The sequence below is a fragment of the Nothobranchius furzeri genome, chromosome 3 (assembly GCF_043380555.1).
Source record: "Nothobranchius furzeri strain GRZ-AD chromosome 3, NfurGRZ-RIMD1, whole genome shotgun sequence".
Classification (NCBI taxonomy): Eukaryota; Metazoa; Chordata; class Actinopteri; order Cyprinodontiformes; family Nothobranchiidae; genus Nothobranchius; species Nothobranchius furzeri.
Genome location: NC_091743.1, coordinates 48,876,039 through 48,901,553, shown reverse-complemented (window position 1 = coordinate 48,901,553; position 25,515 = coordinate 48,876,039). Strand labels below are relative to the sequence as shown.

General features: G+C 39.9%; 1 protein-coding gene and 1 long non-coding RNA gene across 3 annotated transcripts; both read left to right on the top strand.

Annotated features, from left to right (window-relative positions):
- The first annotated feature begins 775 nt into the window (after window positions 1-775).
- On the top strand, window positions 776-24,988 carry kdm5ba (lysine demethylase 5Ba). 2 transcript variants are annotated; one of them, XM_015959724.3, is made up of 27 exons: window positions 776-1,067; window positions 8,304-8,381; window positions 8,624-8,746; window positions 8,856-9,029; window positions 15,817-15,942; window positions 16,232-16,325; window positions 16,430-16,536; window positions 16,633-16,791; window positions 16,933-17,052; window positions 17,791-17,949; window positions 18,258-18,439; window positions 19,151-19,313; window positions 19,551-19,670; window positions 19,826-20,020; window positions 20,250-20,431; window positions 20,711-20,835; window positions 21,042-21,192; window positions 21,420-21,540; window positions 21,718-22,073; window positions 22,308-22,446; window positions 22,527-22,706; window positions 22,797-22,955; window positions 23,033-23,452; window positions 23,534-23,624; window positions 23,710-23,885; window positions 24,009-24,269; window positions 24,351-24,988. In XM_015959724.3, the coding sequence occupies exons 1-27, from the start codon at window positions 915-917 to the stop codon at window positions 24,486-24,488; spliced, it is 4,452 nt and encodes a 1,483-aa protein (XP_015815210.3). In that variant the 5' UTR covers window positions 776-914; the 3' UTR covers window positions 24,489-24,988. The 2 variants fall into 2 exon arrangements, with proteins under 2 accessions (XP_015815210.3, XP_070405353.1); XM_070549252.1 differs by lacking the exons at window positions 776-1,067; window positions 8,304-8,381; window positions 8,624-8,746; window positions 8,856-9,029 and adding an exon at window positions 11,805-12,237.
- Window positions 9,854-11,606, top strand: LOC139068856 (uncharacterized). The gene is made up of 5 exons (XR_011520112.1): window positions 9,854-9,993; window positions 10,230-10,336; window positions 10,511-10,558; window positions 10,833-10,864; window positions 11,475-11,606. It is a non-coding gene; the product is annotated as an uncharacterized lncRNA (long non-coding RNA).
- Window positions 24,989-25,515: the final 527 nt, after the last annotated feature.

Sequence of the window (25,515 nt, the reverse complement as noted above, 5' to 3'; positions counted from 1 at the left end):
AAAACTGCTGCTTCTGGACAAAGAACCAACAAAGAACTGAAGGGATGTAACAGCACAGCATATCATTAATAGAGCCAAGTTTAACATCCCCGATCAAACTGTAAAACGATATAATTCAACTAAATTACACAGGTCTGTTCAGGATTTTTATGGGACAAATGTTTGTTATAAAAATATAAACATTTGAGCATATGACTGCCTTCTACCAATGAACGAGCTTCTTCAGACCATTTAAAAACAATGTCCCGGTCGGCGCGCATGAATCTGGTGGGTGTGTTTGAATAGAAGGCACAGTGTCGTCTGATACGTTTATTCGTTCAGCCCAGCCGGGCGGTGTTGGATCAGTCCGTCACGCGGCCCATCCCTTCCTTCGTGGCACCGTATAACTTAATTCCCCGTCGTACCGTATAGGTATCAGAATCAAATACGCTAATGGGAGAGGTAATTATTTGTAAAGAAAACACGGAACCAGTAATCTATAAATCTTGAACTACGTATTTAAAAGTATGGAACGTGTGAAATTACTCGCGCACTTTTAAAATTAAATCTAAGTGTTAACGCAGATTTTTCCGGTGAGTAGGTTCTCACTTCTTTTTATTTAAAAATACGGGTTGGGTTTAGTTCAAACGATTAAATGCTAATCAATCTGTGTCGTCGAAAAAACAACGATGAATGTGCGTGTTTGTCGGTGTTTGTGCCAAATGTCTACAATATCTTGGGTGTCTACTTTTTGAAGCGGACGTACACCTTCCCTAGTTGTCACTAGCTTGTTTCCAACTAGATAATTCGTCTTTGAGTTGAATGAGTGGAGAGTGGACATGAACTGAAAGACCGACGTTTTACAGCTATCCTATTCGGTGCCAGTAAGCTTTTTAACAGATATTTTCAGCTGGAGTCTTGACGAAGATGCGAGAATGGCTCAGCCACAGCTGAATGAGTTCATTCCTCCCCCGGAGTGCCCTGTTTTTGAGCCCAGCTGGGAGGAATTCACCGACCCTTTTGCGTACATCAACAAAATACGTCCAATTGCTGAAAAAACTGGTATCTGCAAGATCCGACCGCCGCCGGTGAGTATATTTTCATTTTGACCATTGACTCAGGCTTTCTGCACGCTGTGGTGTCCGTGGCTGCTGTGGATAAATTAGCAGGATAAGTTGTGTTTTTAGACAGGTTTCAACATGGCGGATTGCAGCTCAGTAGAATAGTGAAGCCAGTCTGAGTTGGAGTGTGTTGGTAGTAACGGTCAGTAGCTCTCAGACGAGCCATTCAGGGGGGAAGAGTAGCTTATTGAATAAAATTAAACCTATAAATCCAACCGCAGACATATTAATAAACATTTAAAAACACATTTTGTACAAATAATCCAAAGTTTGCCTGTACGCAAAAATAATGTAAATTGCTAGCAAAGAACAAAGTTTTCCCTGGAATTTATAAAAAGAAAACCGTTCGATTTAAACTTCCTCTTTTAATAACGTCTTTGTTATATTTGTAAGTTTTCTAAGCAAGATGTGACGAATTTAGCCAGTGTGGGGTGACCAAGTCAGCGTCAATTAGGCCTGTTTAAAGCTGCAGTTGTCCGACATCTAAACGCTGGCTAACGTACGTGCTCGGTGACCAAGTGTTTATGGAGAAAATGTTGGCCCAAACCCCGTTTGGCTCTTGGTGTGCTAGTTTTATCACTTTTGTTTTTATTGAACTCGCATTGATTCTTCAATATGTATTTTTTTATATTGATCACATGTTTTAAATAATCACAGTGGCCTATTACATAAAACAAATATTAGATTGCTGCCTTTTTTATGTCATTCTTACGCGGGATATTATTCATTTAACTTTATTAAAACACAATAAATCTCCAAACTGAGAAAATCAAAGAACGAATCCTCCAAATATCCAAAAGACGAATTAATCATTCTTTGACCTTATTTTGATGTGTGATGGGAGATGGTAGGACTTTTATTCAAGGGTGTGCCCTTGCATTACCTTACATTAGATACGGGCTGATTCTCTAGACAGACAGGCTCTTGTTGTGATTGAAGGATTATTTGACAGGATCTCTTTGTCATCTGGAGGGTCCTGCTGGGTATGGTTTTGTCTGACCTACAGGCCTTCTGATAACATGGCAGTCGTGCCTAGCAACACTTGGGCAGCAGTAAAAACCCCACTTTGCAGGACAGGCTGGACGAGGAACTGAATTGTTATCAAACACCGGTGGGTGGGGTGACTGCTTAGTGTTTGCTCGCCCTACTGCCCGAAACAGCCCAGCTCATGTAAACAAAGGCACCGGTATAAGGTCTGAACAAAGATTGGTTACGGATTGTCTGTTTGTCCTGAAGCAAAATGATAAAATGAATGCACAGCTGGTCAGGAAGTCTACCATCATTACATGTGCATTAACGTTTAATCACATTAAATGTTATTTAAATTCATTTAATTTAGCCTTACATTACCTGCAATAATAACCTTGAATTTGATCTAGTCAGATTAAAAATGCAGCTTTGTGTTGTCGTGTGGGCCTAAGGCATTCATAAACAATGTAAAACATTTAAACAGGAAATTATATGTTTTAGGGTTCCTCGTCAAACTATTTTCTATTATATTTTTTTCTGTAAAGTTTCATAATTTAGTACAGGAAGAAAAAGTGTAGATTTGTCTGACAAAGTAACCCACCATACACACTTTAGATTATGTTTGTTTTTCACTTTTCCTTTCTTCAAAAAGGAGTTTTTAGAGCGGAAGTAAACATTGCAACACAATCTGTTTTTGATCACTGCACAGGTTGTGGTTAGAGTTTCCTCCAGGGTTCTATGCAGGTCACATTTTGACTAACTGATACTAGAAGCAGGCATGTTGCTTATTTCAGGATGTATTAGGATTAGGGCTGCACGATATTAGGAAAACCTGCGATAATCAATAACAGTGCTTAATATTGCAATATCGATGTTACTCACTAGGGCTGCACAATATATCGAAAAATTATCATCATCGCGATAACAGGACGTGCGATAGGCCCATCGCAAAGCACGTCAAAAACGGCGATAAATATTTGGTTCAAACTTTTCCATCCGTGTCATACATCAACTTTTTGTAAACCAGCTCTGTTTTTTTACAGGAAGTATTATTTGACCAATCAAATGTAGCCCTTCTGATATGCGGCCAATCAGATGGGTCCGTTCACGTAATACGCCCGCCCCCTACGAGCTGCAATGAGAGAATTTGCTGTTGCATTTAAGTGATGTTAACTATTATTTAACATTTAAACTTATTTTCAGTTTTTTTTTTATTCAAAAACCCTGGTAAGGGATGTTTTTCTGTATTTGGAGCATCAGAAAAAGTTTTATGGTGGAGGTGATGTTTTAAAGTCACTGAGAAACTGCATGCATGCAGTTTGTTGTTTTGCTGCTAATACAGTAGCAGGTGCAGCTGCATATGTTTGCAATAAAAATGTTATATTGTAATGGGATTCATGCATTAGTTTTTGTTTGCTTTGAACCCAGAGCAGACGTCACACGCCAGACGACATCAACACTGCATACTTTAGTATTTGTTCATTTATTGTGAGTAATATCAATATCGCAATATTAAGCACTGTTATTGAATATCGTAGGTTTTCCTAATATCGTGCAGCCCTATTACTCACGATAAATGAACAAATACTAAAGTATGCAGTGTTGATGTCGTCTGGCGTGTGATGTCTGCTTTGGGCTCAAAGCAAACAAAAACTTATGCATGAATCCCATTACAATATAACATTTTTATTGCAAACATATGCAGCTGCACCTGCTACTGTATTAGCAGCAAAACAACAAACTGCATGCATGCAGTTTCTCAGTGACTTTAAAACATCACCTCCACCATAAAACTTTTTCTGATGCTCCAAATACAGAAAAACATCCCTTACCAGGGTTTTTTGAATAAAAAAATCAAAAAATAAGTTAATGTTAAATAATAGTTAACATCACTTAAATGCAACAGCAAATTCTCTCATTGCTACTGAGCATTCTCTCCACTTATGTGGTTATGATATAAGGCTGTTGCTGTAATTGGGAAGTGAACTGTGCTGGGCCAAACTAGGAGAATATTAAGAATTTCTGAGGGAAAGAGAAAAACAATTGTCTACCTTTCAGAAGAGGAACTGGCAAAAAAAAAACTACATGGAAAACATGTGAAAATGTTTGGTTTTAACCCCAAATTGAACAAGTTTACATAGATCTTAAAAAGCAGCTCAGATGATGAAACTGCAACTATGATTCTGATAACAAGCTAACAAATTGAGCTAGCTCCTCTTAAGATAAGCGGCTAGCAGAGCTTCTGACTGACAGTTTATGTGCAGCAGCAAATCAACTATCCTGATTAACAAGGTTATAAAAGCTCATAAATGAAAAATCACTTTGATGTGTGGGGGAACTTTTCCAGGCCCTCTTTAGCAGGGTGGGACTGGGAGGAGAGTGCTGTAGCCTTTTAGCTGGAAGCTAACCGGAGCCAGGGGCTAACGACACCACCCGGTGGAACACTAGTGACATGAAGGTGGGTTGGTTCACCGGCACATGTCGGGAGTCAGCCCGGTAAAAATGATTAACGACACCGAGCGGATTCGCGTTCATGTTTGAAAGCAGCGCTGATTCCAGAAACCTCAGCACAAAGTGCGTTCGTTGCTCTGAGCCAACATGACGAACAAGGGAACGGTGCAGCTAACTTTCCATCCTAAGGGTCTACGTAGGGGGCGGGCGTATTACGTGAACGGACCCATCTGATTGGCCTTATATCAGAAGGGCTACATTTGATTGGTCAAATAATACTTCCGCGTAAAAAACAGAGCTGGTTTACAAAAAGTTGATGTATGACACGGATGGAAATGTTGAAACAAATATTTATCGCCGTTTTTGATGTGCTTTGCGATGGGCCTATCGCACGTCCTGTTATCGCGATGACGATAATTTTTCGATATATTGTGCAGCCCTAATTAGGATTGTTTGTTGTTAACTCACCTCTGGTGGCATTTTGAGGGGTAGCAGTTGCTCCTAAACACCAGAGTAGCTGCTGTAGTAGGAACTGGTGATGGCAAAAACTCTTATGAGTGAATTCAGGTCTGTTATGTTTTTATATGACTGTTTACTTTGGTATTCATATATTTGTTGAGCTAATACAGCTTTTGATTGTGTATTTTTTTTAAAGTAAGGATAAGGCAAGTCAAACAAATCTGTCATGCAAATATAACAGGAAATGAGGTGACGTTTTATGGGCAAGTCACATGATTTATTTAAATATAGAATTTGAAGAGTTTTGAAATATTCTGACATGTTTACTGGCCCCAATGTGACACTTTAAATCTAAGCTAACACTGCATCTAAGTATCGGTGGTGCTAGGAAAATGCAAGTTTTTATTTTAAAGAAGAAAATTTATTTCTGCATTTTAACAAATTTATAGATTGATGGAATTATCTCAAGTATCCATGTCTTCCAGACATTTAATAGACTAAGTTATTAAGGAACAAAACAGTTTGTTGCAAATTTCATGAATGTATGCAAGTTGTCAGTTTATTAAGTTACATTATAGCACTTGTATGTAAAACACAAATGTGTGGATTATTGCTTGTTTTTGTCTAAAATAATTTTTTGTTAGACTGAGTGAAAGAGAACTATGAAACTAGGTTTTTACGCTGTTGGGTTTTATTTATGCTCATCACAGCTCTTAAGCCAAGAATGAAATTATATGTGTTCACCATCGTGTTTATGTTGGTGAGAAAAGCGCATTTCAGCTTCACACTCGCTGAGCGACTTTCTCTGGTGTTTTTTTTTTTTTTAACTTGTTTGTGAATTCTCTCACTCACCGAGCTGTGCTCCATCACACTTGGATTGATGCAAAGCTCAGACTGATTTGCTAATTCTTGAATCCCAACCCTGGTTAGAAATCTTGTAGAAGATGGATGGTTTGTGTGAAACAGATTGAGATGTAAGTGATCCACAGATTAGACAGTTGGAAAGCTGTTTTTGTGTCAAAACAGTTTTAATACTTTCATGTTGTTTTTGGGTTAATAACCATGGTCTTGTTAAATAGAGCTGTGACGCTGCTTCAGGGTTGATTGAGGCCTACATTTGCTAAACAAAGCAAGTATTATGGCTCTTCTTTAATTCTTTCTGTGGGGCTTGATGCCAGCCTTTTCACTCATTCATATTGATGTCAAGCTGTTGCTCATGAGTTTCACATCCAGGTTTATTCTAATTAAAACAGCAGAGGTTTGGTCGGGCTGCTCTCATAGATTTGGTGGGGAAATTTCAGAGTAATACAGATTTTAAAGAACTGATTTAGATTTTTTAGGCCCTGATTGAGAAGGTGTTTATAAAAGATTTAGGGCTGCAACTAACGATTATTTTCGTAATCGATTAATCTATCGATTATTTTTTTGATTAATCGATTAATCGGTTTGTTATTGTTTAGCTATTTAACCTATACAAGTGATGGATGCATTTCAGTTAAGAAAAAAAAACATAAGAGAATTGTGCAGTTGACTGCAATCTATTGTATTGCACATGAACAGTCAGCAGTATAAAATGAGCTAAACAGTGCAAAATATCAGTCCAGAATAATTTTTTTAGCATTAGCTGGAAGCCTGCTCCTTCCACCATGGATAGTGGCCTCATGTCTTTTACCAGCATGTTTAGAATAGAGTTTGTAAGTGGTATGCATTGCTGGGGGGTGAGTGTCTTGTTCCCCATGTAGTTGTCCATCGTTGCTTGTTTTTTTTCTGCATAAGAAACACAAATAGACTGAAATAAGTACACATATAAAATAAAGCAGCACACACACTACAACACTAAATCAATATTATATTATTTGAATTAATTAACAATATACAGTGATCATTTATTTTGAGGGTTACGTTCTACAAAATAGCCCGCAACAGGAGATATTCAGAAAAAAAGTCCAATTTTTTTTACTATTAAAAAGCTTTAAGTAAGAAGCTCATGAGGTTTTTACTTTGAGTCGGGAGTGTTTAAATTAGCTAGAGAAATGTGAAAAATGTTTATTTTGTGTAATACTGTTTAAGAAACATGATAAAAATGTGTTGTGAGGCGTTTTACAGTGTTAGATAGTAAAACAGCCTTTTAATAGTAAAAAAAGGACTTTTTCTGAATTTCTCCTGTATTTAAAAATTGAAAGCGTACAACTATGCCGCGTTATATTCACCTGGACACAGCTCGTCTGTATATTTTTCACCGCGGAGTTGTCCTTTTTTGAATGAGGAACATAGTTATGGGTTTGTGCCGTTTTTCTCTTAACCAGAACATTCTTATAAACAGACGTGCTAAATTTGGCAAGCGCATGATTCACAACACGGAGATTCACGATTGCATCTAGTCAATCTGAAGTAGAACACCGTAGACTGACGCGGCAAAAAAAAACATGTTTAACATCCACTATAACAAACTCCGCTAAAACACTAAGTCCAGCTTGTTTATTTTCTGTTACTTACCGGGCTGGCTCTTCCAAATGACGGCTCACTTGACTGCGGTGCTCTTCCTCTGCTGCATCAGCCCCCACATGCTTTCGTCTCAAATGTTCACTTAGGGACGTCGTGCTTCCGTGCCATGCTAGATGGTTTTTGCATATTTTGCAGGTCACCCGTCTTTTCATGACATCTAGAGTGAAGTGCTCCCATACTCGTGAGGTTTTTGTCCAGGGTTTCTCTTCAGTTTTGTAGCTTCTATTTTTCTTCCGTATTTCTTGTTCCGCCATCTCTCACAGCAAGATGAGCGTCAGTAACGTGATACGTCATGAAAACCGAGGGCACTCATTGGCTCATTTCTTCTTCTACGGCTCCACTGGTAGATCAGTGGCTCACTACTGCCACACACTGGCGGCAAATTTAACAGCTTGTAACCAATGTCAGATTGTGGTAAAAATAGACTTTATGCGGTAAAATATGATTATTAAACAACTAATCGATGACTAAAAAAGTTGTTAACTATTTTAATAATCGATTATAATCGATTAAATCGATTAGTTGTTTCAGCTCTAAAAAGATTTGATTTGTGTGGTCAACATGTATGTTGCTCTCTAATTTTGTCCTGTTTGTTATCCAATCCTGTTATTTGGTTCTTTTCTGAACACGGAGTATTAGAGATTTGTTATTTACCTTTTTGGCCGATCAGTTTTAACATCGGCGACACTCTGAAGAAGGTTAGCTGAGATTTTTCAGCAAGAAGGTAAATAACAAACCTGCATTACTCTGTGTTCAGAAAAGAACCAATTACTGGATTTGTTGCTCTCCTTTTATTACATTTATTTGTGATTTTCGTAGGATTGGCAGCCGCCTTTTGCCTGTGATGTTGACAGACTGAAGTTCACGCCTCGAATACAAAGGCTCAATGAGTTGGAGGTAATTTATATCATGTATTAAACTATTTGTTACTGTAATGTTTTAGCTTAACTATGATTTTGTAAAATTTGTTTCTAATTCAAAATCAGAGTAAAGCTTCAGGATGTAATAAACCCATTGTGACTAACGCATATAAACTAAAGACATTTCTCAGTTGTTTTATTATTTTTTTCCCCCCAAGGTAATCATGTCCATATAAAGGAAAATTGTGTTTATTTAAAGCAACTTTCTTTTGTTTTTAGGCTCAGACCAGAGTTAAACTCAACTTCCTGGATCAAATTGCAAAGTTTTGGGAGCTCCAAGGATGCACTCTGAAAATTCCTCACGTTGAAAGGAAGATTTTAGATCTATACCAACTGAATACGGTTTGCAGTATTTCTTCTACCCAATTATAAACGTACACAGGTCATCAAACAGCCAGAACACACAACACAACACATTTGCTCCATTATAATCCTATTATGATATTTTTAGTTGGTGAATGAGGAAGGAGGCTTTGATGCAGTCTGCAGAGAGCGACGCTGGACTAAGATATCAGTCAAGATGGGGTTTGCTCCCGGCAAGGCCATTGGCTCTCATCTGCGGGCACACTACGAACGGATCCTCTACCCATATAACCTTTTCCAGACCGGAGCCAATCTGCCATCTGTACGTTCTTCACCTGCTTTTTATTTGTTTTAACAAGCCTCGTTTCTAATAACTGTGTGAATGAATGCTTACTGGACCACTCTGAAGTCTGTTACAGCTCAATTTCAGGCATTATTATGTTACTTTAATAAAGTCTTATAAGTAGCACTTAATTTTTAACAAAGTTAATGTCAACACTGTGTTTGAGGAAGATCCTTGTTTTAGTCTAGAGCTGATGGAAACACAGGGCTGAGGTATGTTTGGTATTCAAACATTCAGTCTGAGGTTTCTCGGCATGAACCCTGCTGCTGAAACAGTCATGCAAATTATGTTATTGCAGCTTTTTAAGCAATTTTTGACATTAATCTCAGAGGATGGACACATTTGAACAATGAAGTCCATTGAAAATAACAATTTGTAAAATTTGCAATTGGAATAAATTATTATTCTCTTAATTTAGTTGCAGTAGATCTTTATCTTAAGTCTATCCTTATCGGATTAGATTTGTGCCAATAGGATCAAGAAAAACACTTTGAAGATCAAACAAATATTAAGACATTGAGAGAAAAAAAATTTGTTTCAAAAGAAAAAGTTACGATCTGAATCAACTTCTTAAAATGAGTAACAAAGTATGTTTCCTTTTTCTGTTTGCCTCTGTGTTTTTGTTATCAATTTCCTTAGTTTCATTCTCGCTGCTCACAGCTTTGCTCTCACTACCAGATTTGCACTTACACTGTCTGGCTTTCTCCTTTGCAATCCCTGAGTTTTTGGTTGCAATTCTGACACAACCCTTTCGGGTGGGTGGGACTTCTGAGAAGTCCTCTCCCATAGGACAGTGGTTTCTCTTGAGTGACAGTTCAGTGACCCGGAAGTGATGTAACCTCCAAGACTTTTTTTTTTTTTTTCCCCACCTCGGTCAACAACATGAATTTTGAGCCCCAAACACATTATTTCTGCTGTCTGTGGTGTCTACTGAGGATCTAAAGTGAGTATTGATAATATATTTTATCTTTTCTTAGTTTATCTGTAAGTTAAGCCACTTTTTAAGTTGGTTTTAACCAGACGTTAGCTCACTAGCTAGCTGCTAAGCAAGCCATTGTGCTAGCCTCAGGACAATGGTCTATTGTTCCAGAGAGATGTATTAAAAACTCAACATATTCATTACTGGTTTCATGGAATTAATTATTGCAGTTTATGTTAATAAGTTTGCTAATTTTTCAGGAACATATGGAACATCAGAGACTTTGCAGCTACTGGAGCTAACCTGTGTACCGCTAACTTGCTACAGAGGAAGCAGCAGAAAGCTGAGCTAACAGGCTGTTTTGCAGGTAAATACTCTTAGTGAACTGCAGGATTTTTATGGTATAACTCAGACAGAATCTACATGAGCTATTGTGGGAAGACATTTAAACTACATTTACATACAGATACATGTATTTTTTTATTCCATGTTACTTGGACGGGCTAAACAAGTTCATAGTTCTGCCTGCTCCTTTTTTCAGTGAAACAAATGGATTATATGATGTAACTCTGACTGAATAATTATCTAAGTGAGTATGTTTGATAATAAATTTCTTTCCAGTATACAGATCTGACATTTGTTTGTCATAACAGGACAAATCAGATTCCATGTGCTTTCTGTCACGTGTTCTGTATTCTCATCAAAAGAATGTTATCCAGGACAGATAATCAATAATGAGTTAAATACATGCTTTTAATTAATTTTTACATAAAATCTATATTTTTGTCTAAAATCTATTTTTTTTTATTTATTCTTTTCTTTCTTTTTCTATTGAAAACTACTACATTGCATTACAATGGAAGTGCTACACGGCCTCATGCATCAACTGCAGCTGGTGAGCTAAGACACACCATAGTGTACACAAAGTACACTGCAGACAAGGGATGTAAGAAAATATCAATATGACAATATATCACGATATATTTTCCCAGTGATATTGTATCGATATTCTCAAACTGTCTCTAAAATATCAATATGACAATATATCACGATATATTTTCCCAGTGATATTGTATCGATATTCTCAAACTGTGTCTCTAAAATATCGATATGGCAATATATCGTGATATTTTTTCCTGAGATATTACATCCATTTTCTAAAGCAGTGTATCTAATTTTTGGAAGCATTTACATGCAAACATTTGTGTATTTGTTTTTGGTGCACTTTAAATGTCGACCGCTAGTTGGCAGCAGTGTGCATTGGGATTGGTTTCCACCACTGAAATTTAAATCTCGCTATTATGGTTCAGATAACTCGTGTTAAACATGTTAAGTATCAGTTTGGACTGTTTATTGAATATTCCTACAATAAATTCAGTCAAAAATACACATCCCTACTGCAGACCAATCCCACCTCATGTATTTCATATGCTGTATAATAAACCCACAGTGATGGTTATGGATAAATATCTGTACTAATGGTAATCTTTTTCCATCGTTTCCAGTTGACAAGCTTATAGACCTATTGTTCGAGTCTGTGGTGGTGGATGCTCTATCATATCAGGAGCCTGACTAAGTACCTGTGCCTGAACCTCTCTGTGTCAAGTTCAAAAGACCTGAAAGACCTGCTGTAAGCAGGCACAGGTTAAGATTTTAAAAGAACCTGCAAGGTGAACAACACAACAGAATATAAATCTTTATTATTATTGTACGCTGTACAGCTAGAGTAAACTTGCATGCTCAGAAGCCACGTATGATTACATCGCCTACAGGTTGCCTGATGCTGAACTTCGGGCAGCTGCGTGTACTCCCGTGGAACAACCGCCTGTGGGAGGAGTCGTTGTGTTGCTGTTAGGAGTTTGGGTCGGAGTCCTGGGTTTGTGTTCCCTTTAATCTCTTCCTTAGCCTTGCTAGTCACCATTGCAGAGCACCATGGAGAGGCTTACCTGAAAACTCTTCTCATGGGGCAGGCACATCCTCACACACCTGTAACCCCATCCTTGAATAAAAGCTGGTAGCTGGTCACTCATCAGTGTTTTAACCCATATCTAGCCCATGACTCTGCCGTTTTTCAAACTTACATTCTCATTTTCTATGCAGATCTATGGAAATTCTTTCCTTGAAGCTCCTGATCACACAACCATACTGGCAGTCAGCTTACTCACTACCTTCTGCTCACCCGCTTGCAACTCATGCTGTCATTCTCCCAGACTTCTGGTTGTTTCTCCACCATTCTGCTGTCTCCCGTCTGCACTACAACTTCAGACCGTAAGTACCTAAACTTTTCCTTTTGTAAGTCTCTCTTTAGCCATTACTAACACTCAATTTTACCTCAGGGCCTTCTGATCTTTAAACACTAAAACCTGTGGCTCCATCTCTGTGGTGTTTCTCAGTCTCTGCAAGCTACCTGCACAGTCTAAGAAAAACCTGACCTCTTACTAACCTCTGCTCTTCCTCGCAGAAGCTTCTGGTTCCTGATCTCCAGCAGTTACCTCTTCAGTCATCCGTCAGACATTTTAATAAACTGTTTTTAGCTCATTTGTCTCCTGAGTTTCTCTGCATGAAGGTCAGGTTATTGCAAAAATCATGACATTAGCAATTATTTTGCACCACTCTGTTAAACAGCTGATATTAATTTCAAGTGTATCTTTATAAATACATTCAATGTCAAAGTGAATGAAAGGCATCCATTCAGCTTTCGGTGTCTAATGCAGGATTTTATGGACAGGCACCAAAACAGGAAATTTATAAATTGAGATTTACTAAATCAGGTAAACCAAAATAAAATACTAATGTTTAAAGTCCAGAGGAGGGAGGAAGGCTTTATAGCAGGGGTATTCAATTCTAGTCCTGGATGGCTGGTATCCAGCACGTTTTAGTTGTTTCCCTGCTCCAACACACTTGAATCAGTGGTTGAATTACCTGTGCAGCAGCTCTGCAGAAGCCTGTTAATTATCTGCTGACTGAAATCAGGTGTGTTGAAAAAGAGTTAAAACTAAAACGTGCTGGATACCGGCCCTCCAGGCCCAGAAGTAAATACCCCTGCTTTATAGGCACAGAGAACTCCCATCATGATCCTGGAGACGGCACAATGAGATGACGACATGAGTGTGCCCTCCCAGATCACACCAACACCACCTGACCACACGGAGGCATGTGTCTGTAAGAAAGAAAAACTGGTGATGTATGAGATCTAAACAAAATCTACGAACAAAATGAATTTTACAGTTGTTTAACCTGCTGAGCATCGTCTCTCCAAAGAGCTGCACAAAGGTGCAACTGGCTCAGAACCAGAGTGCTCCGTTATGCAGGTGGTCACCTCCTCCTGCTGACACCCGAGGATTACCTACAAAAAAGGGAAAACAGTTATTAATAAGGAAATAATTAAATCAGAGCTAAAAGTTTAATTTTAGTGTGACGTTTGAGATTGTGTGAAATAAATGTGGACATGATTTTTTATTGTGGGGTCAGTACCTTGGGCGTTTCTCTGTAGCAACACGTTGTCTGGCTGACAATGAATTAGAAAAGTCACCAGTTGAGGCAGAGTTGGACTATATTACTCCAGCTAAGCTAAATGCAGCTAAACTAGACACTAGTCACCAGACTATAGTTACTATAGATTTTATTAGATTTAATGAAGGCATCAGCTGTGACATAGAAATTGGTGTGTGTTTATGTATGTATTAGGTGTGACAGAAAAAGAAGAGGGTTGTAATTATTTCGATGCCAAACAAGCTTGTAAAATACAAATGCTTGTGGTGCATTACCTAGATCAGTGCTTCCCAACTATCTCTAACCAGTACCTAAAAAAATATATAATTTTGTTGTATCCATTGTTTACATTTAGTGTCCCACTTCCTCAAGTGCTTATGTGACATCAGTTTCACTTCAGAGATGTAAAAGTGGTATCAAATGTACTGTTCATACAAACTTAAGTAATAAAACATCAGAGATGGATCTGATTTAGGGTGACAGAAAGCACATTGAATCTGATTTGTCCTGTTCTGACAAACGTCAGATCGGTATACTGGTAAGAAATTTATTATCAAACATACTAGGGATGTAAGAAAATATCGATATGGCAATATATTGTGATATTGTTTCCTGCAAGATTATATCGATATTCAAAAGCTGTGTATCAAATTTTGGGAAGAATTCACATGCAAACATTTGTGTATTTTCATTTCCTTTGGTGCAATTCAAACGCCGACTTCTATTTGGCAGCAGTGTGCAGTGGGCTTTGTTTCCACTATTGAAATGTACATCTCTTTATTATGGTTCAGATACATCACGATAAACATGTTAAGTATCAGTTTGGGCAGTTTATTGAAATTTCCTTCAATAAAGTCTAAAAAAAATTGCTGCTATTGTCTGGCTGAATGTATCGCAATATATCGTGGTATATCGTATCGTCTCCCCCGTATTGTGATGCATATCGTATTGCCAGAATTTCACCAATACACATCCCTAAAACATACTCACTTCGATAATTATTCAGTCAGTTACTTCATATAATCCATTCGTTTCACTGAAAAAGGAGCAGGCAGAACTATGAACTTGTTTAGCCCATCCAAGTAACATGGAATAAAAATACATGTATCTGTATGTAAATGTAGTTTAAATGTCTTCCCACAATAGCTCATGTAGATTCTGTCTGAGTTATGCCATAAAAATCCTGCAGTTCCACTAAAAGAGTATTTACCTGCAAAACAGCCTGTTAGCTCAGCTTTCTGCTGCTTCCTCTGTAGCAAGTTAGCGGTACACAGGTTAGCTCCAGTAGCTGCAAAGTCTCTGATGTTCCACAGGTTCCTGAAAAATTTGCAAACTTATTAACATAAACTGCAATAATTAATTCCATGAAACCAGTAATGAATATGTTAAGATGAGTTTTTAATAAGTCTCTCTGGAACAATAGACCATTGTCCTGAGGCTAGCACAATGGCTTGCTTAGCAGCTAGCTAGTGAGCTAACATCTGGTTAAAACCAACTTAAAAAGTGGCTTAATTTACAGATTAACTAAGAAAAGATAAAATATATTATCAATACTCGCTTTAGATCCTCAGTAGACACCGCAGACAGCAGAAATAATGTGTTTGAGGCTCAAAATTCATGTTGTTGACCGAGGTGGAAAAAAAAGTCTTGGAGGCTACATCACTTCCGGGTCACTGAACTGTCACTCAAGAGAAACCACTGTCCTATGGGAGAGGACTTCTCAGAAGTCCCACCCACCCGAAAGGTTTGTGTCGGAATTGCAACCAAAAACTCAGGGATTGCAAAGGAGAAAGCCAGACAGTGTAAGTGCAAATCTGGTAGTGAGAGCAAAGCTGTGAGCAGCGAGAACGAAACTAAGGAAATTGATAACAAAAACACAGAGGCAAACAGAAAAAGGAAACATACTTTGTTACTCATTTTAAGAAGTTGATTCAGATCGTAAGTTTTTCTTTTGAAACATGTTTTTTTCCTTTAGTCAATATTTTTGTTCTGTCAATTTCTTAATTTTTGTTTGACCGTCAAAGTGTTTTTCTTGATCATTTTAAGAATCAGATTCAGATCGTAAGTTTTTCTTTTGAAACGAATGTTTTTTCTCTCAATGTCTTAAAATTTGTTTGCTCTCCAAAGTGTTTTTCTTGATCCTATTGGCACAAATCTAATCCCATATATCCTGCTTTGGGGTCTTTATTTATGTAGATAAACCTATGCAGTGCACTAGGGTGTAATGAAAGTGCAATCAAAACATTCTTTTGTTTAATACATTTTATTTTTAGTTTGCATGAGTGCATTTTTTTATTCATTTATATTCTAGGGAACATTTATTGAGTTTCATTACATTTTCCTGTTTTTGTGCAGAAAGCCACACTGACCCATGACACTAAAGACAAGGAGTACACCCCTCATGACCTGCCACAACGTCAGTCTGTCCAGCCTCAGGAGACCTGCAGTATCGCTCGGCGAGCTAAACGGATGAGATCTGAAGTTAGTTTGTCTTAATTCTCTGTTTCTATGTGACCTTTTTTCTCTTCAATCAGTCACATCAGTTACTCTGACAAAACCATTTTCACTTGTGCATTTTTAAATTCTCAAAACCTAATTTCCTTGTTAGGCTTGTATTGATCCTCATCAGGGATCGTCATCAAGTTAAAATCTCTAATAAATTAGACATACTGTTTTATTTCTGCTTTTGAAACATAAATGAGCATTCATTGGATCTAATGCATTACAGAAAACATTTATACATTTTGCCCCGGTTCTTGTTCTGGCGCAGAGAGGCTGTTTCAAAAGCGAACTCGGAGGAATTCGTGAGTCTCGTCCGAATCTGAGGAGGAGAATGGGAACCTTTGTGGCCAAATCGGAACCCGGTGAGAATTTATTTATAAATAAACAGGAATGTAGTTGTTTCATGGAAGCGGTATTTATGGAGGACTCCCAAAGCCTCCTCTGAATATTCTTCGTTGTCTTTCAGTGCAAATGCCAGTCACTGAGGTGAAACAGGAGCCAGCTGAACACATGGATCCAACAGAAAATGAAGAAAATGTATTTATAAAGATAGAAAAACCTCCATCCAATAAAGTAAATGGGTTTTTATTGTTTGAAGTTAAAGATAAAAATAACACAATAAATTAAGTGTGTAGTGCTATAAATGCCTAACTGTCCTCTCCCGCTCAGGTGGACACGTACATGTGCCTGGTATGTGGTAGTGGAAGTGAAGAGGACCGCCTGCTGTTGTGTGATGGTTGTGATGACAGCTATCACATCTTCTGTCTGATCCCGCCCCTCCATGATGTCCCTAAAGGTGACTGGAGGTGCCCCAAGTGCCTGGCTCAGGTGAGCTTTCTTCTCTCCACCCTCAGAGAGCCAAAGAACAAGGGTTCCTTAAAGGACAACCACAGCACCATTATCTTCTTTTACACAAGCAACTACAGCATCTTATGGGGGTGGCCGTCATTTGTTGTGTTTGTTTTCCAGGAATGTGGAAAACCTCCTGTTGCATTTGGCTTTGAGCAAGCTGGCAGGAGCTACACCCTCCAAGCGTTTGGGGACATGGCCGACTCCTTTAAGTCTGACTACTTCAACATGCCCGTTCATGTGAGCTCACATTACCTCATGTCTGCTTTCCCAGCTTGGTGTTTAGGTTTTACTCCGTAAACGATGGACTGTGGTGTTTTGTTCCACATCAGCACTGTTTAACGACCTTCATTAAAGCTACTGCTTTTTGCTTTTCGGTGTAGATCGAAGAAGTTGGTTGATGTTTGTCTTCATATGAAGTTTGTTTTGGCTTTAGTTCAGCAGCGAAGCCAGTAGGTGGGAGGAGTGTAATAAAGCTCCAGGGCCACAAGTGTAAAATAACTTTGCTCTTATCTGAAAACTGCAGCCTTTACCTCAAACACCAATAACCTTGGTATTTTGTTCTAATCATCTTTTGTGTTTTATGTTGTTATTCAAGCGACTCTGACTCCAACTACAAGGTCTTCCACTGTTAAAGTACAATGCACACTAACACCAAGTGCTGCGTGAACTGAAACTGTTTTACTATGAGCATACAGATTATTGTACGGCTCATTAAAACGTTCTATTCTTATTACAAACGGGGTCAGTTTTACATCTTTAAGGGGAATGCTCCAGGACTGTCTGTTACTGTTTGTGTGACGAAACAAAGAAATGCTTTGATAACCGCTTCAGCTAGTCTTTTGTGTCTCTTATCAAGTGTTGATGCAGTTGAGCAGACTTCATTTACTATTAATAATTATTAAACCAGTGTTACATTTCTGTGCAAACATGCATGTTCATCATCAGCATGTTCAGGGTCTGTTGGTTTGATTTTAGATGGTTCCAACTGAGCTGGTGGAGAAGGAGTTCTGGCGTCTTGTCAGCACCATCGAGGAAGACGTCACTGTGGAGTACGGAGCAGACATCGCCTCAAAGGAGTTTGGGAGTGGTTTTCCTGTGAGAAACGGCCATTTTGAAGTCCCTGCAGAGGATGAGGTATCGTATCTCTGTCATGGGAATGAATGTGTTCTACTGCCAAAACATGTTTTTCTTTATAATTAGAAAATTTGACACTACGCGTAAACATGCAGAAAAGCCAGTTGTAAACTTAATCAACATGGACACAAATCTATAATGAAAAGGAAAGCATTACAAGAAAAAAGTATTTTAACAACAGTTGTTTGCAGTCTGCTGTGGAAATCAAACTCACAGGTTCTTTATTATATTTATCCTAAAAGTGATGTCTAGGCTGGATCTGGGTGTGAGGTTAAAGCCAAGTGTTGGGCTCTGTCTCTGACCTGCAGCATTACCTGACCAGCGGCTGGAACCTGAACAACATGCCGGTGCTCGACGCCTCGGTGCTGACTCACATTACAGCCGACATCTGTGGGATGAAGGTCCCCTGGCTCTATGTGGGGATGTGCTTCTCCTCTTTCTGCTGGCATATTGAAGACCACTGGAGCTACTCCATAAACTATCTTCACTGGTACAGAACCTTCTGCAAGCTTGATCAGCAGCATAGGAACTTGATCTGCACGATGTTGGAAGTAATTGACATTAGTCTTTTTCTAACTGCGATATATGAATATATTAAAAATAAAGGAACAACAAATGACTTGAATATCAGTTAAAATAAATTATACTTATTCCAGACATCTAGTTAAAATCTGACCTGTTGGTGTTTTACGTACTGTAGGCAGTAAATTACATAATTTTGGGTCAAATCAGTATTTGTCACAGTGATACTGTAATACTGTAGGCTTGGTAAGCGTTTGTCAATCTGCTTGGTGATGCAAAATAACGTCAAACTCTGTTCGAAGGGTTTAAACCTTTTGAGAGTAAAGGTAGTCTCAATATATGATAAACTATTACCATTGGCACTATTGAGATGTAATTTATTGAAATACGGGTTTAGTCAGCCTGAATTTATACCCAGAAATAAAACGCTTTGTTTCAGTGGAACTCCACCCACGCCCCCTCTGACAAAGCATGCCTACAACAGCAGCTTAGGCCAGTCAGTTGCTGTATTGGATAAGTTGTCCAGTGGTTAAGGCGTCGGCCTGCCGTCTGTTTTGCCACACGCTGACTTGGGTTTGACCCCCTGTGGTGATGCTCAAACATTGTGCAGCTCTAACAGATCACATAGTTTAGTTATTGATTTTAGCTCTGGTAAAATTTTGTCTGGTCACATGTGCAGGGGCGAGCCAAAGACCTGGTATGGAGCTCCAGGTTATGCTGCTGAGCACCTGGAGTCGGTCATGAAGAAACTGGCCCCTGAGCTGTTTGAGTCCCAGCCTGACCTCCTTCACCAGCTGGTGACCATCATGAATCCCAACACGCTGATGAACAACGGAGTCCCGGTAACCTGCCCATTTACTCATTAGGGTGTGAAGTAAAGCATCACCATGAGAATCAAATTCAGTTGTCAGCTTTATTTACAGAATTGTAGTCTCTGTTGCAGTTTTGCATTTCTTCTGAAAATAAAAGCAGTTTTACAGTAAAAAGTTATTATTAATGGAATCTTCTAATGACTCCAGAAAGCAGCACATTTAGTCTCCACTTTATTATCTTATAATATTTTTTATTGCCAATCTCAGATCTATCGCACCAACCAGTGTGCAGGTGAGTTTGTCATCACCTTTCCTAGAGCATACCACAGTGGATTCAACCAGGGTTTCAACTTTGCCGAAGCTGTCAACTTCTGCACCATGGACTGGGTAAGAAAATGGATTCATACTGTACAGATGTAGTTAGATGCCTGTGAATGTAAGGCCTTATTTCTATTACTATTGCTTTTCCTTTTGTTTTCACTTCTGTTTGTCATTGTTCTCTTGTCGTTCTGAAACCCACTCGTGTCCATGTTTCCTGTCAGATGCCCATTGGCCGTGGTTGTGTGGGTCATTATCGGCAGCTGAGCCGGTACTGTGTCTTCTCCCATGATGAGATGGTTTGTAACATGGCCTTTAAAGCAGACACCATGGACGTTGACCTAGCATCAGCACTGCTGGAGGACATGACATCCATGATCAAAGAGGAAGAGGAACTTCGACAAAAGATTAATAAAATTGTGAGCAGTTATTTAGCCTCAGTAACCTTATTACTAAATTAATGTTGTTTTCTGTGACTGTAAATTTGAAAGTTGTCTATCCACTAGTATGGCATCCACTAGTATAAATAAAGAGAATATTTTATTACGTATTCTTAGTTGTAGAAGACTTTTTTTATTGTCTGCACAGATGCCACACTTGGCTCCACTGTCTCCTCTTTGGCTCTGATGACTGAGTTTGTGTCTCCAGGGTGTTGCACAGTCTCGACAAGTTGATTACGAAGCACTCCCAGATGAGGCGCGGCAGTGCTGTAAGTGTCGGACCACCTGCTACCTGTCTGGCATCACTTGTGGCTGCAGTCCTGACAAGATGGCTTGTTTGTACCACGCCCAGGACCTCTGCTCTTGTCCTCATAGCAACCTCACACTCCAGTGAGTCTCTAATAACCACAACAACTGAACAAACTCACTTGTGAATTTACAGCCATGTCACCCCGCCTTTCTGTCTTAACTCCCCTGCAGCAGATTTTACATAAACGAATGGAATTATTGCATTAATGGTTTGACTTTTCCCTCATAACACCTTCCACCTGAGTCTGGGCGTCTTTTTCATTTGTGGTTTCTGCAAACCAGTTTTTGAGAAAGTATTTGACAGAGATTCCTCCCTGGTAAAAACTGATTCACTCCTGTGGTAATTATTGTTCACTGCAGTTTCAAGTTTACCCTGGACCAGTTGTATCCTCTGATGGAATCAGTGAGGCTGCGCGCCGAGTCGTATAAGGACTGGATTCGTAGTGTGCAGGACATCCTAGAGAACAAAGGAGCCGTGAAAAAAGGTGCCTCATAACTTTTCAGCAGTCTAAAACTTGTTTCAATCAATCAATCAAAGCTTTATATATAAAGCGCCTTCCGCAACCCTGTCAGGAAGCCCAAAGCGCTGAACCGTTTCCATTGTCGTTCTGACCGTTTCCATTTCATTAGTGATGATTAAATATCGAGCTGTTAAATGTGTTTGTAAGGCGTAGTTCTGTTTTTTTGTCAGGCTTGGAGGAGCTTCATAGCCTCGTGGAGCAAGCAGAAACCAAAGCGTTCCCTCGAATAGACCTGCTGGATCAGCTGCGTACGCTCACATCGGAGGCTGATAAAGTTGCTGTAATGGCACAACAGCTTCTCAATGGGAAGAGACAGACAAGGTACTAAAATCACCTGGATCACAAAAACATTTACTTTAATGAGATCTATAATTGATCTCAGACTTGCTTATGCAATTATCTCCCATTTAAGTACGTTGTTGCTGAATCCATTATTTATTGATTGGTCATTTTTGATTGTGTTATTTGCCAGTTTATAAAATGGGAACAATGAAACAAAGTTTTCGTCATAGTTGTTACAAATAAAACTAAACGAACCTTTGTTTCAGGTATCGATCGGGAGGAGGAAAGACTCAAAACCAGAATGAGTTGTCGGTGGATGAGCTGAGGTCTTTTGTCCAACAGCTGGACAACCTTCCATGCAGCATCCGGCAGGCTCATTTACTAAAAGTAAACAACATTTATTGCTTTTATTGATTACCAAAATATTTAATAAACAGCATAAGTATTTTTTATTTATTTAAATGCTGGGCACCATTGTTAGTGTGGCTCTGCCTGATGTTTCATCCCAGTAAATGAACCGATTAAGTTCATGTGAAGTCCTCAAGTGCTTGCTGTGACTTCCAGGACCTGTTGACCCGGGTGGATGACTTTCAGCAGCGCAGTGACCGTCTCCTTTCTGATGAGTCACCCAGCCCACAGGAGCTGCAGGACCTGCTGGATGTGAGTCTGGGGCTGGACGTGGAGCTGCCACAGCTGCCCTCACTGAGGGAGAGGCTGGAGCAAGCTCGATGGCTGGAGGCTGTGCAGCAGGCCAGCAGCAGACCAGACAGCCTCTGCCTGGACACCATGAGGAGGCTGATAGACCAGGGAGTGGGTCTGGCCCCGCACAGCTCTGTGGAGAGGGCCATGGCTCGTCTGCAGGAGCTGCTGACCGTATCAGAGCAGTGGGAGGAGCGGGTCCTCAGTCTCATGGATGCCAGGTAAAAATGTCATCTAAGAGTTTGTCTTTTAGCTTTTTAAGAAGCCTCCTGCCATGAGTCAGAAGCATGGACTGAGTTCTCTGCACCTGACATCAGCTCAAACATAGAGGCTGCCAACAAGCATCAGCCCACTGAGGATCCAAACAGCACAAATAATAGTTTAGCTGTGTTATGGTTGCAGTATTTTTAATTTCCTATTGTGCCTATATTAATTATACAAAAAAAAATTTACAGGCCGTATCACAGCATCGACGCTCTTGATGATGCCCTGCAAGAAGTAGAAAACATCCCTGCATATCTGCCCAACTGTCTGCAGCTAAAGGATGTCGTCACTAAAGCCAAGAAATGGCTTCATGAGGCAGAAATGCTTCAGGTAAAATGTACTTCCACCATCTGACTCGGACAGATGTGTGGATGTGAACTACAGAATAAAAATATTGTCCTTATTTGCAGCTGGGAGGGCGTATTCCTGTTCTTGACAGCCTCTCCGAGCTGGTTCTCAGAGCGGAGAGCATCCCTGTGAACCTTGAACCTCTGAGTCGACTGGAGACCCTCGTTGGTGACGTTCAGAGCTGGAAGGAGAGCGCAGCTAAAACATTCCTACTGAAGAACTCCTCCTTCTCTCTGCTTGAGGTACAAAGGAACAATTTGAATGGGATTAGTTTCAAACCTGCATTCTGATTGATGGTTTAAAATGTTTGATGTTTTCTCTTTATTTGGAAGGTCCTGTGCCCACGATGTGATGTAAGGTCTGCCCATCAGAAGTGCAAATCTAAAAAAGCAAAAGAAGCTCCTCAGCTTTGTAAGAAAATCCCCACAAAACTGGAGTCTGTGTGTGACGTAGAGAGGGTGCTCTCTGAGAGCAAAGACTCTGCTTCTGCTGTAAGTTTAACCACATCCGTCTGTTTTATCGGCCTAAATCAGAATAACTAATCATGTCTGGCCTGATCTCTCCACAGATGACCACACTTTCTGAGGTCCGACAGAGGGAAATGGAGACCCTGTTGGCTCTCAGGGCTTCAAATGAATCCAAACTTCTACCTGCTGAAAACTCTTGTGCACTCAGCGTCTGTGTCTGCCAGAAGCCCCCTTCAGGTGCCATGGTTCAGTGCGAGCTCTGTCGAGACATTTTTCACTGCAACTGCGTCACATCAGCTGCAGACCTGGAGTACGGCCAAGCCTGGCTCTGTCCCCTCTGCCAGCGATCGCGAAAGCCTCCTCTGGACAAGGTCCTGCCATTACTGGCCTCGCTGCAGAGGATTCGGATTCGCCTGCCAGAAGGGGACGCTCTGCGCTTCCTCATTGAGAGGACGGTGCAATGGCAGCACAAAGTTCAACAGGCCTGTACAGAAGGCGTGCTGGAGAGGGTGTCTGCAATGGTATGTTGAGATGGTTTAACTTCACACGTGTGGAGGCTGCTGTGTTTTTGTTACAGGATGTAATAAATCTCTGTGTTTCAGGGGAGAGTTGGCTCCAGAATGTCTTCATATCTGACTCAGGAAACAAACGGTTCATCATTTTATATAGAACACCAGTCAGTTCCACTCCAAGGTCAGCATTAATGCTTCTCAGGTGTTTTAGTAGTTTTTTTTTTTTTTTTTTTGTCCTCTGACCTCTCTTTGTTATATTGTCCCAGGACTCAGCCCTGAGCTGGAGGAGCTCATGGTGGAGGGCTTCCTGCTGCAGGTCACCCTGCCTGAGACCGAGCAGCTCTACAGATACCTGTTGTACAAACTCGCCCCGCTGCCTTTGCACAGCGCCCCCTATGGGAACGGAACAGAACAGTCTCAGAGAGGGAGTCCCCAGCACAAGGTAAAGGACAATACTTCCATTTATTTTTGTTTAGGACACCACCATTTACACAAGAAAATATTTAGAGTATGCCGACCAGAATCCTGAACTTCAAAACTTTTTAATGTTAATTTGTCTCTTCAGAACGGAGTGTCCAGTTTGAAAAGTGAGGCAGCAAACAGACAAAGCAAAAGGACTAAACGGCGTAAAGACAGCTCTGACTCTCATCATTCTGAGAAGGCCAAGAAAAAGAAGAAGAAACTCAAGAAGAGCAAAGAAAGGAGTGAGGAGTCAAAGAGGACGTGCTCCCCCTCACACACCGTATCCGACCCTGCCCTGTCAGATTCAGAGGAGGACTTCTCGCTGTGTGCTGCACCTTGGTGCAGAGAGCCCGAGGGCGACGAGGTACTTCTCTTTAGTCCAATATTCCTCAGCATCTTTTAGTATCTGGCTTCATAATTCTAGCATGATATGTTTTCATTTCAGGTGAACTGGGTCCAGTGTGACGGCAGCTGTAACCAGTGGTTCCATCAGGTGTGTGTTGGACTTTCTGCTGAGCGAGCAGAGAAAGAGGATTATGTCTGCATAAGCTGCACACAGCCGGACTATGACCGAGGAGAATGAAGACCAAAAACAGATGTTGAAGGCCGAGCAGCTGTTTGTAAACCAGCTGCAGCACTTACATGCACACCTGAACTCCGTGTATGCTGTGGCTTCTCCTTTTTACCTTCTGGCTTTGCCCTCAGTGAACATGGTGCTATTTCCCTTTTCTCCCCTCAGAGTTAATAAAGACTCCTGTCACTGTTTTTGTCACTTAGCTGGTTTTTCAGCTAATCAACTAATCCTTTATGAGACTTGCCGAGATACGGATGTGGTCAAAGAAGAACCAACGGCGCAGGGATTTTTCAACCAAAAAATGTCAAGTTTGACATTTCAGAGCGGATTTTCTTCTTCGACATGCATCAGAACAATGTGAAACTTATCTTTCTTTTGTAGAGTAAATATTATTTATCTGAGCAATAGCTGAGCAGATTAATTCAGGTCCAGTTTTCACCTGAGCTATATTTGTGTGTAGAAAAACTTTGATAAGATGCCTTCCCGAAGCAAAAACCCTGAAGATCTCACCTCACAAACCCTGTAATCTTCTACAGCACAGTCAGAATTTGTTGTCTCCCCTAAACAGAAATGGCTCTGTGATCCTACACGTGCAAAAGTTTGCACCTCATGATCTACCCACATCTTTTAATAGTTCACTGGCTGAAATATGAAGTTACACTTCCCTCTTGCGTTGTCTGCAGAGGAAGAATGCAGTTCCGGACTCCTTGTTCCTGCTGGTGGATGAGACTAGATTATATTCACAAAGTTAGAATGAACAGCCCGACATCAAAGGAATGTACATTTAGTTTTTGGGTGGATTTTCCCTGTATGGTTGAGGTTGAACATATTGTGTTGGACTTAGATTTAAGACAGACTGTGTGATTTATCTGCCACAGGTATATGACCTTTTTCTTGCTTCTTTGGATAAATAATATAATTCATATGTTGCAGTTTGCATTATTAAATAAAATGTTTGTTCCCAAATGCCTGGCCTCTTTAATCCTGTTAACCCACATTCATTATTTTGCGTTTTTTTAGGTTGGTTTTGTTTTTT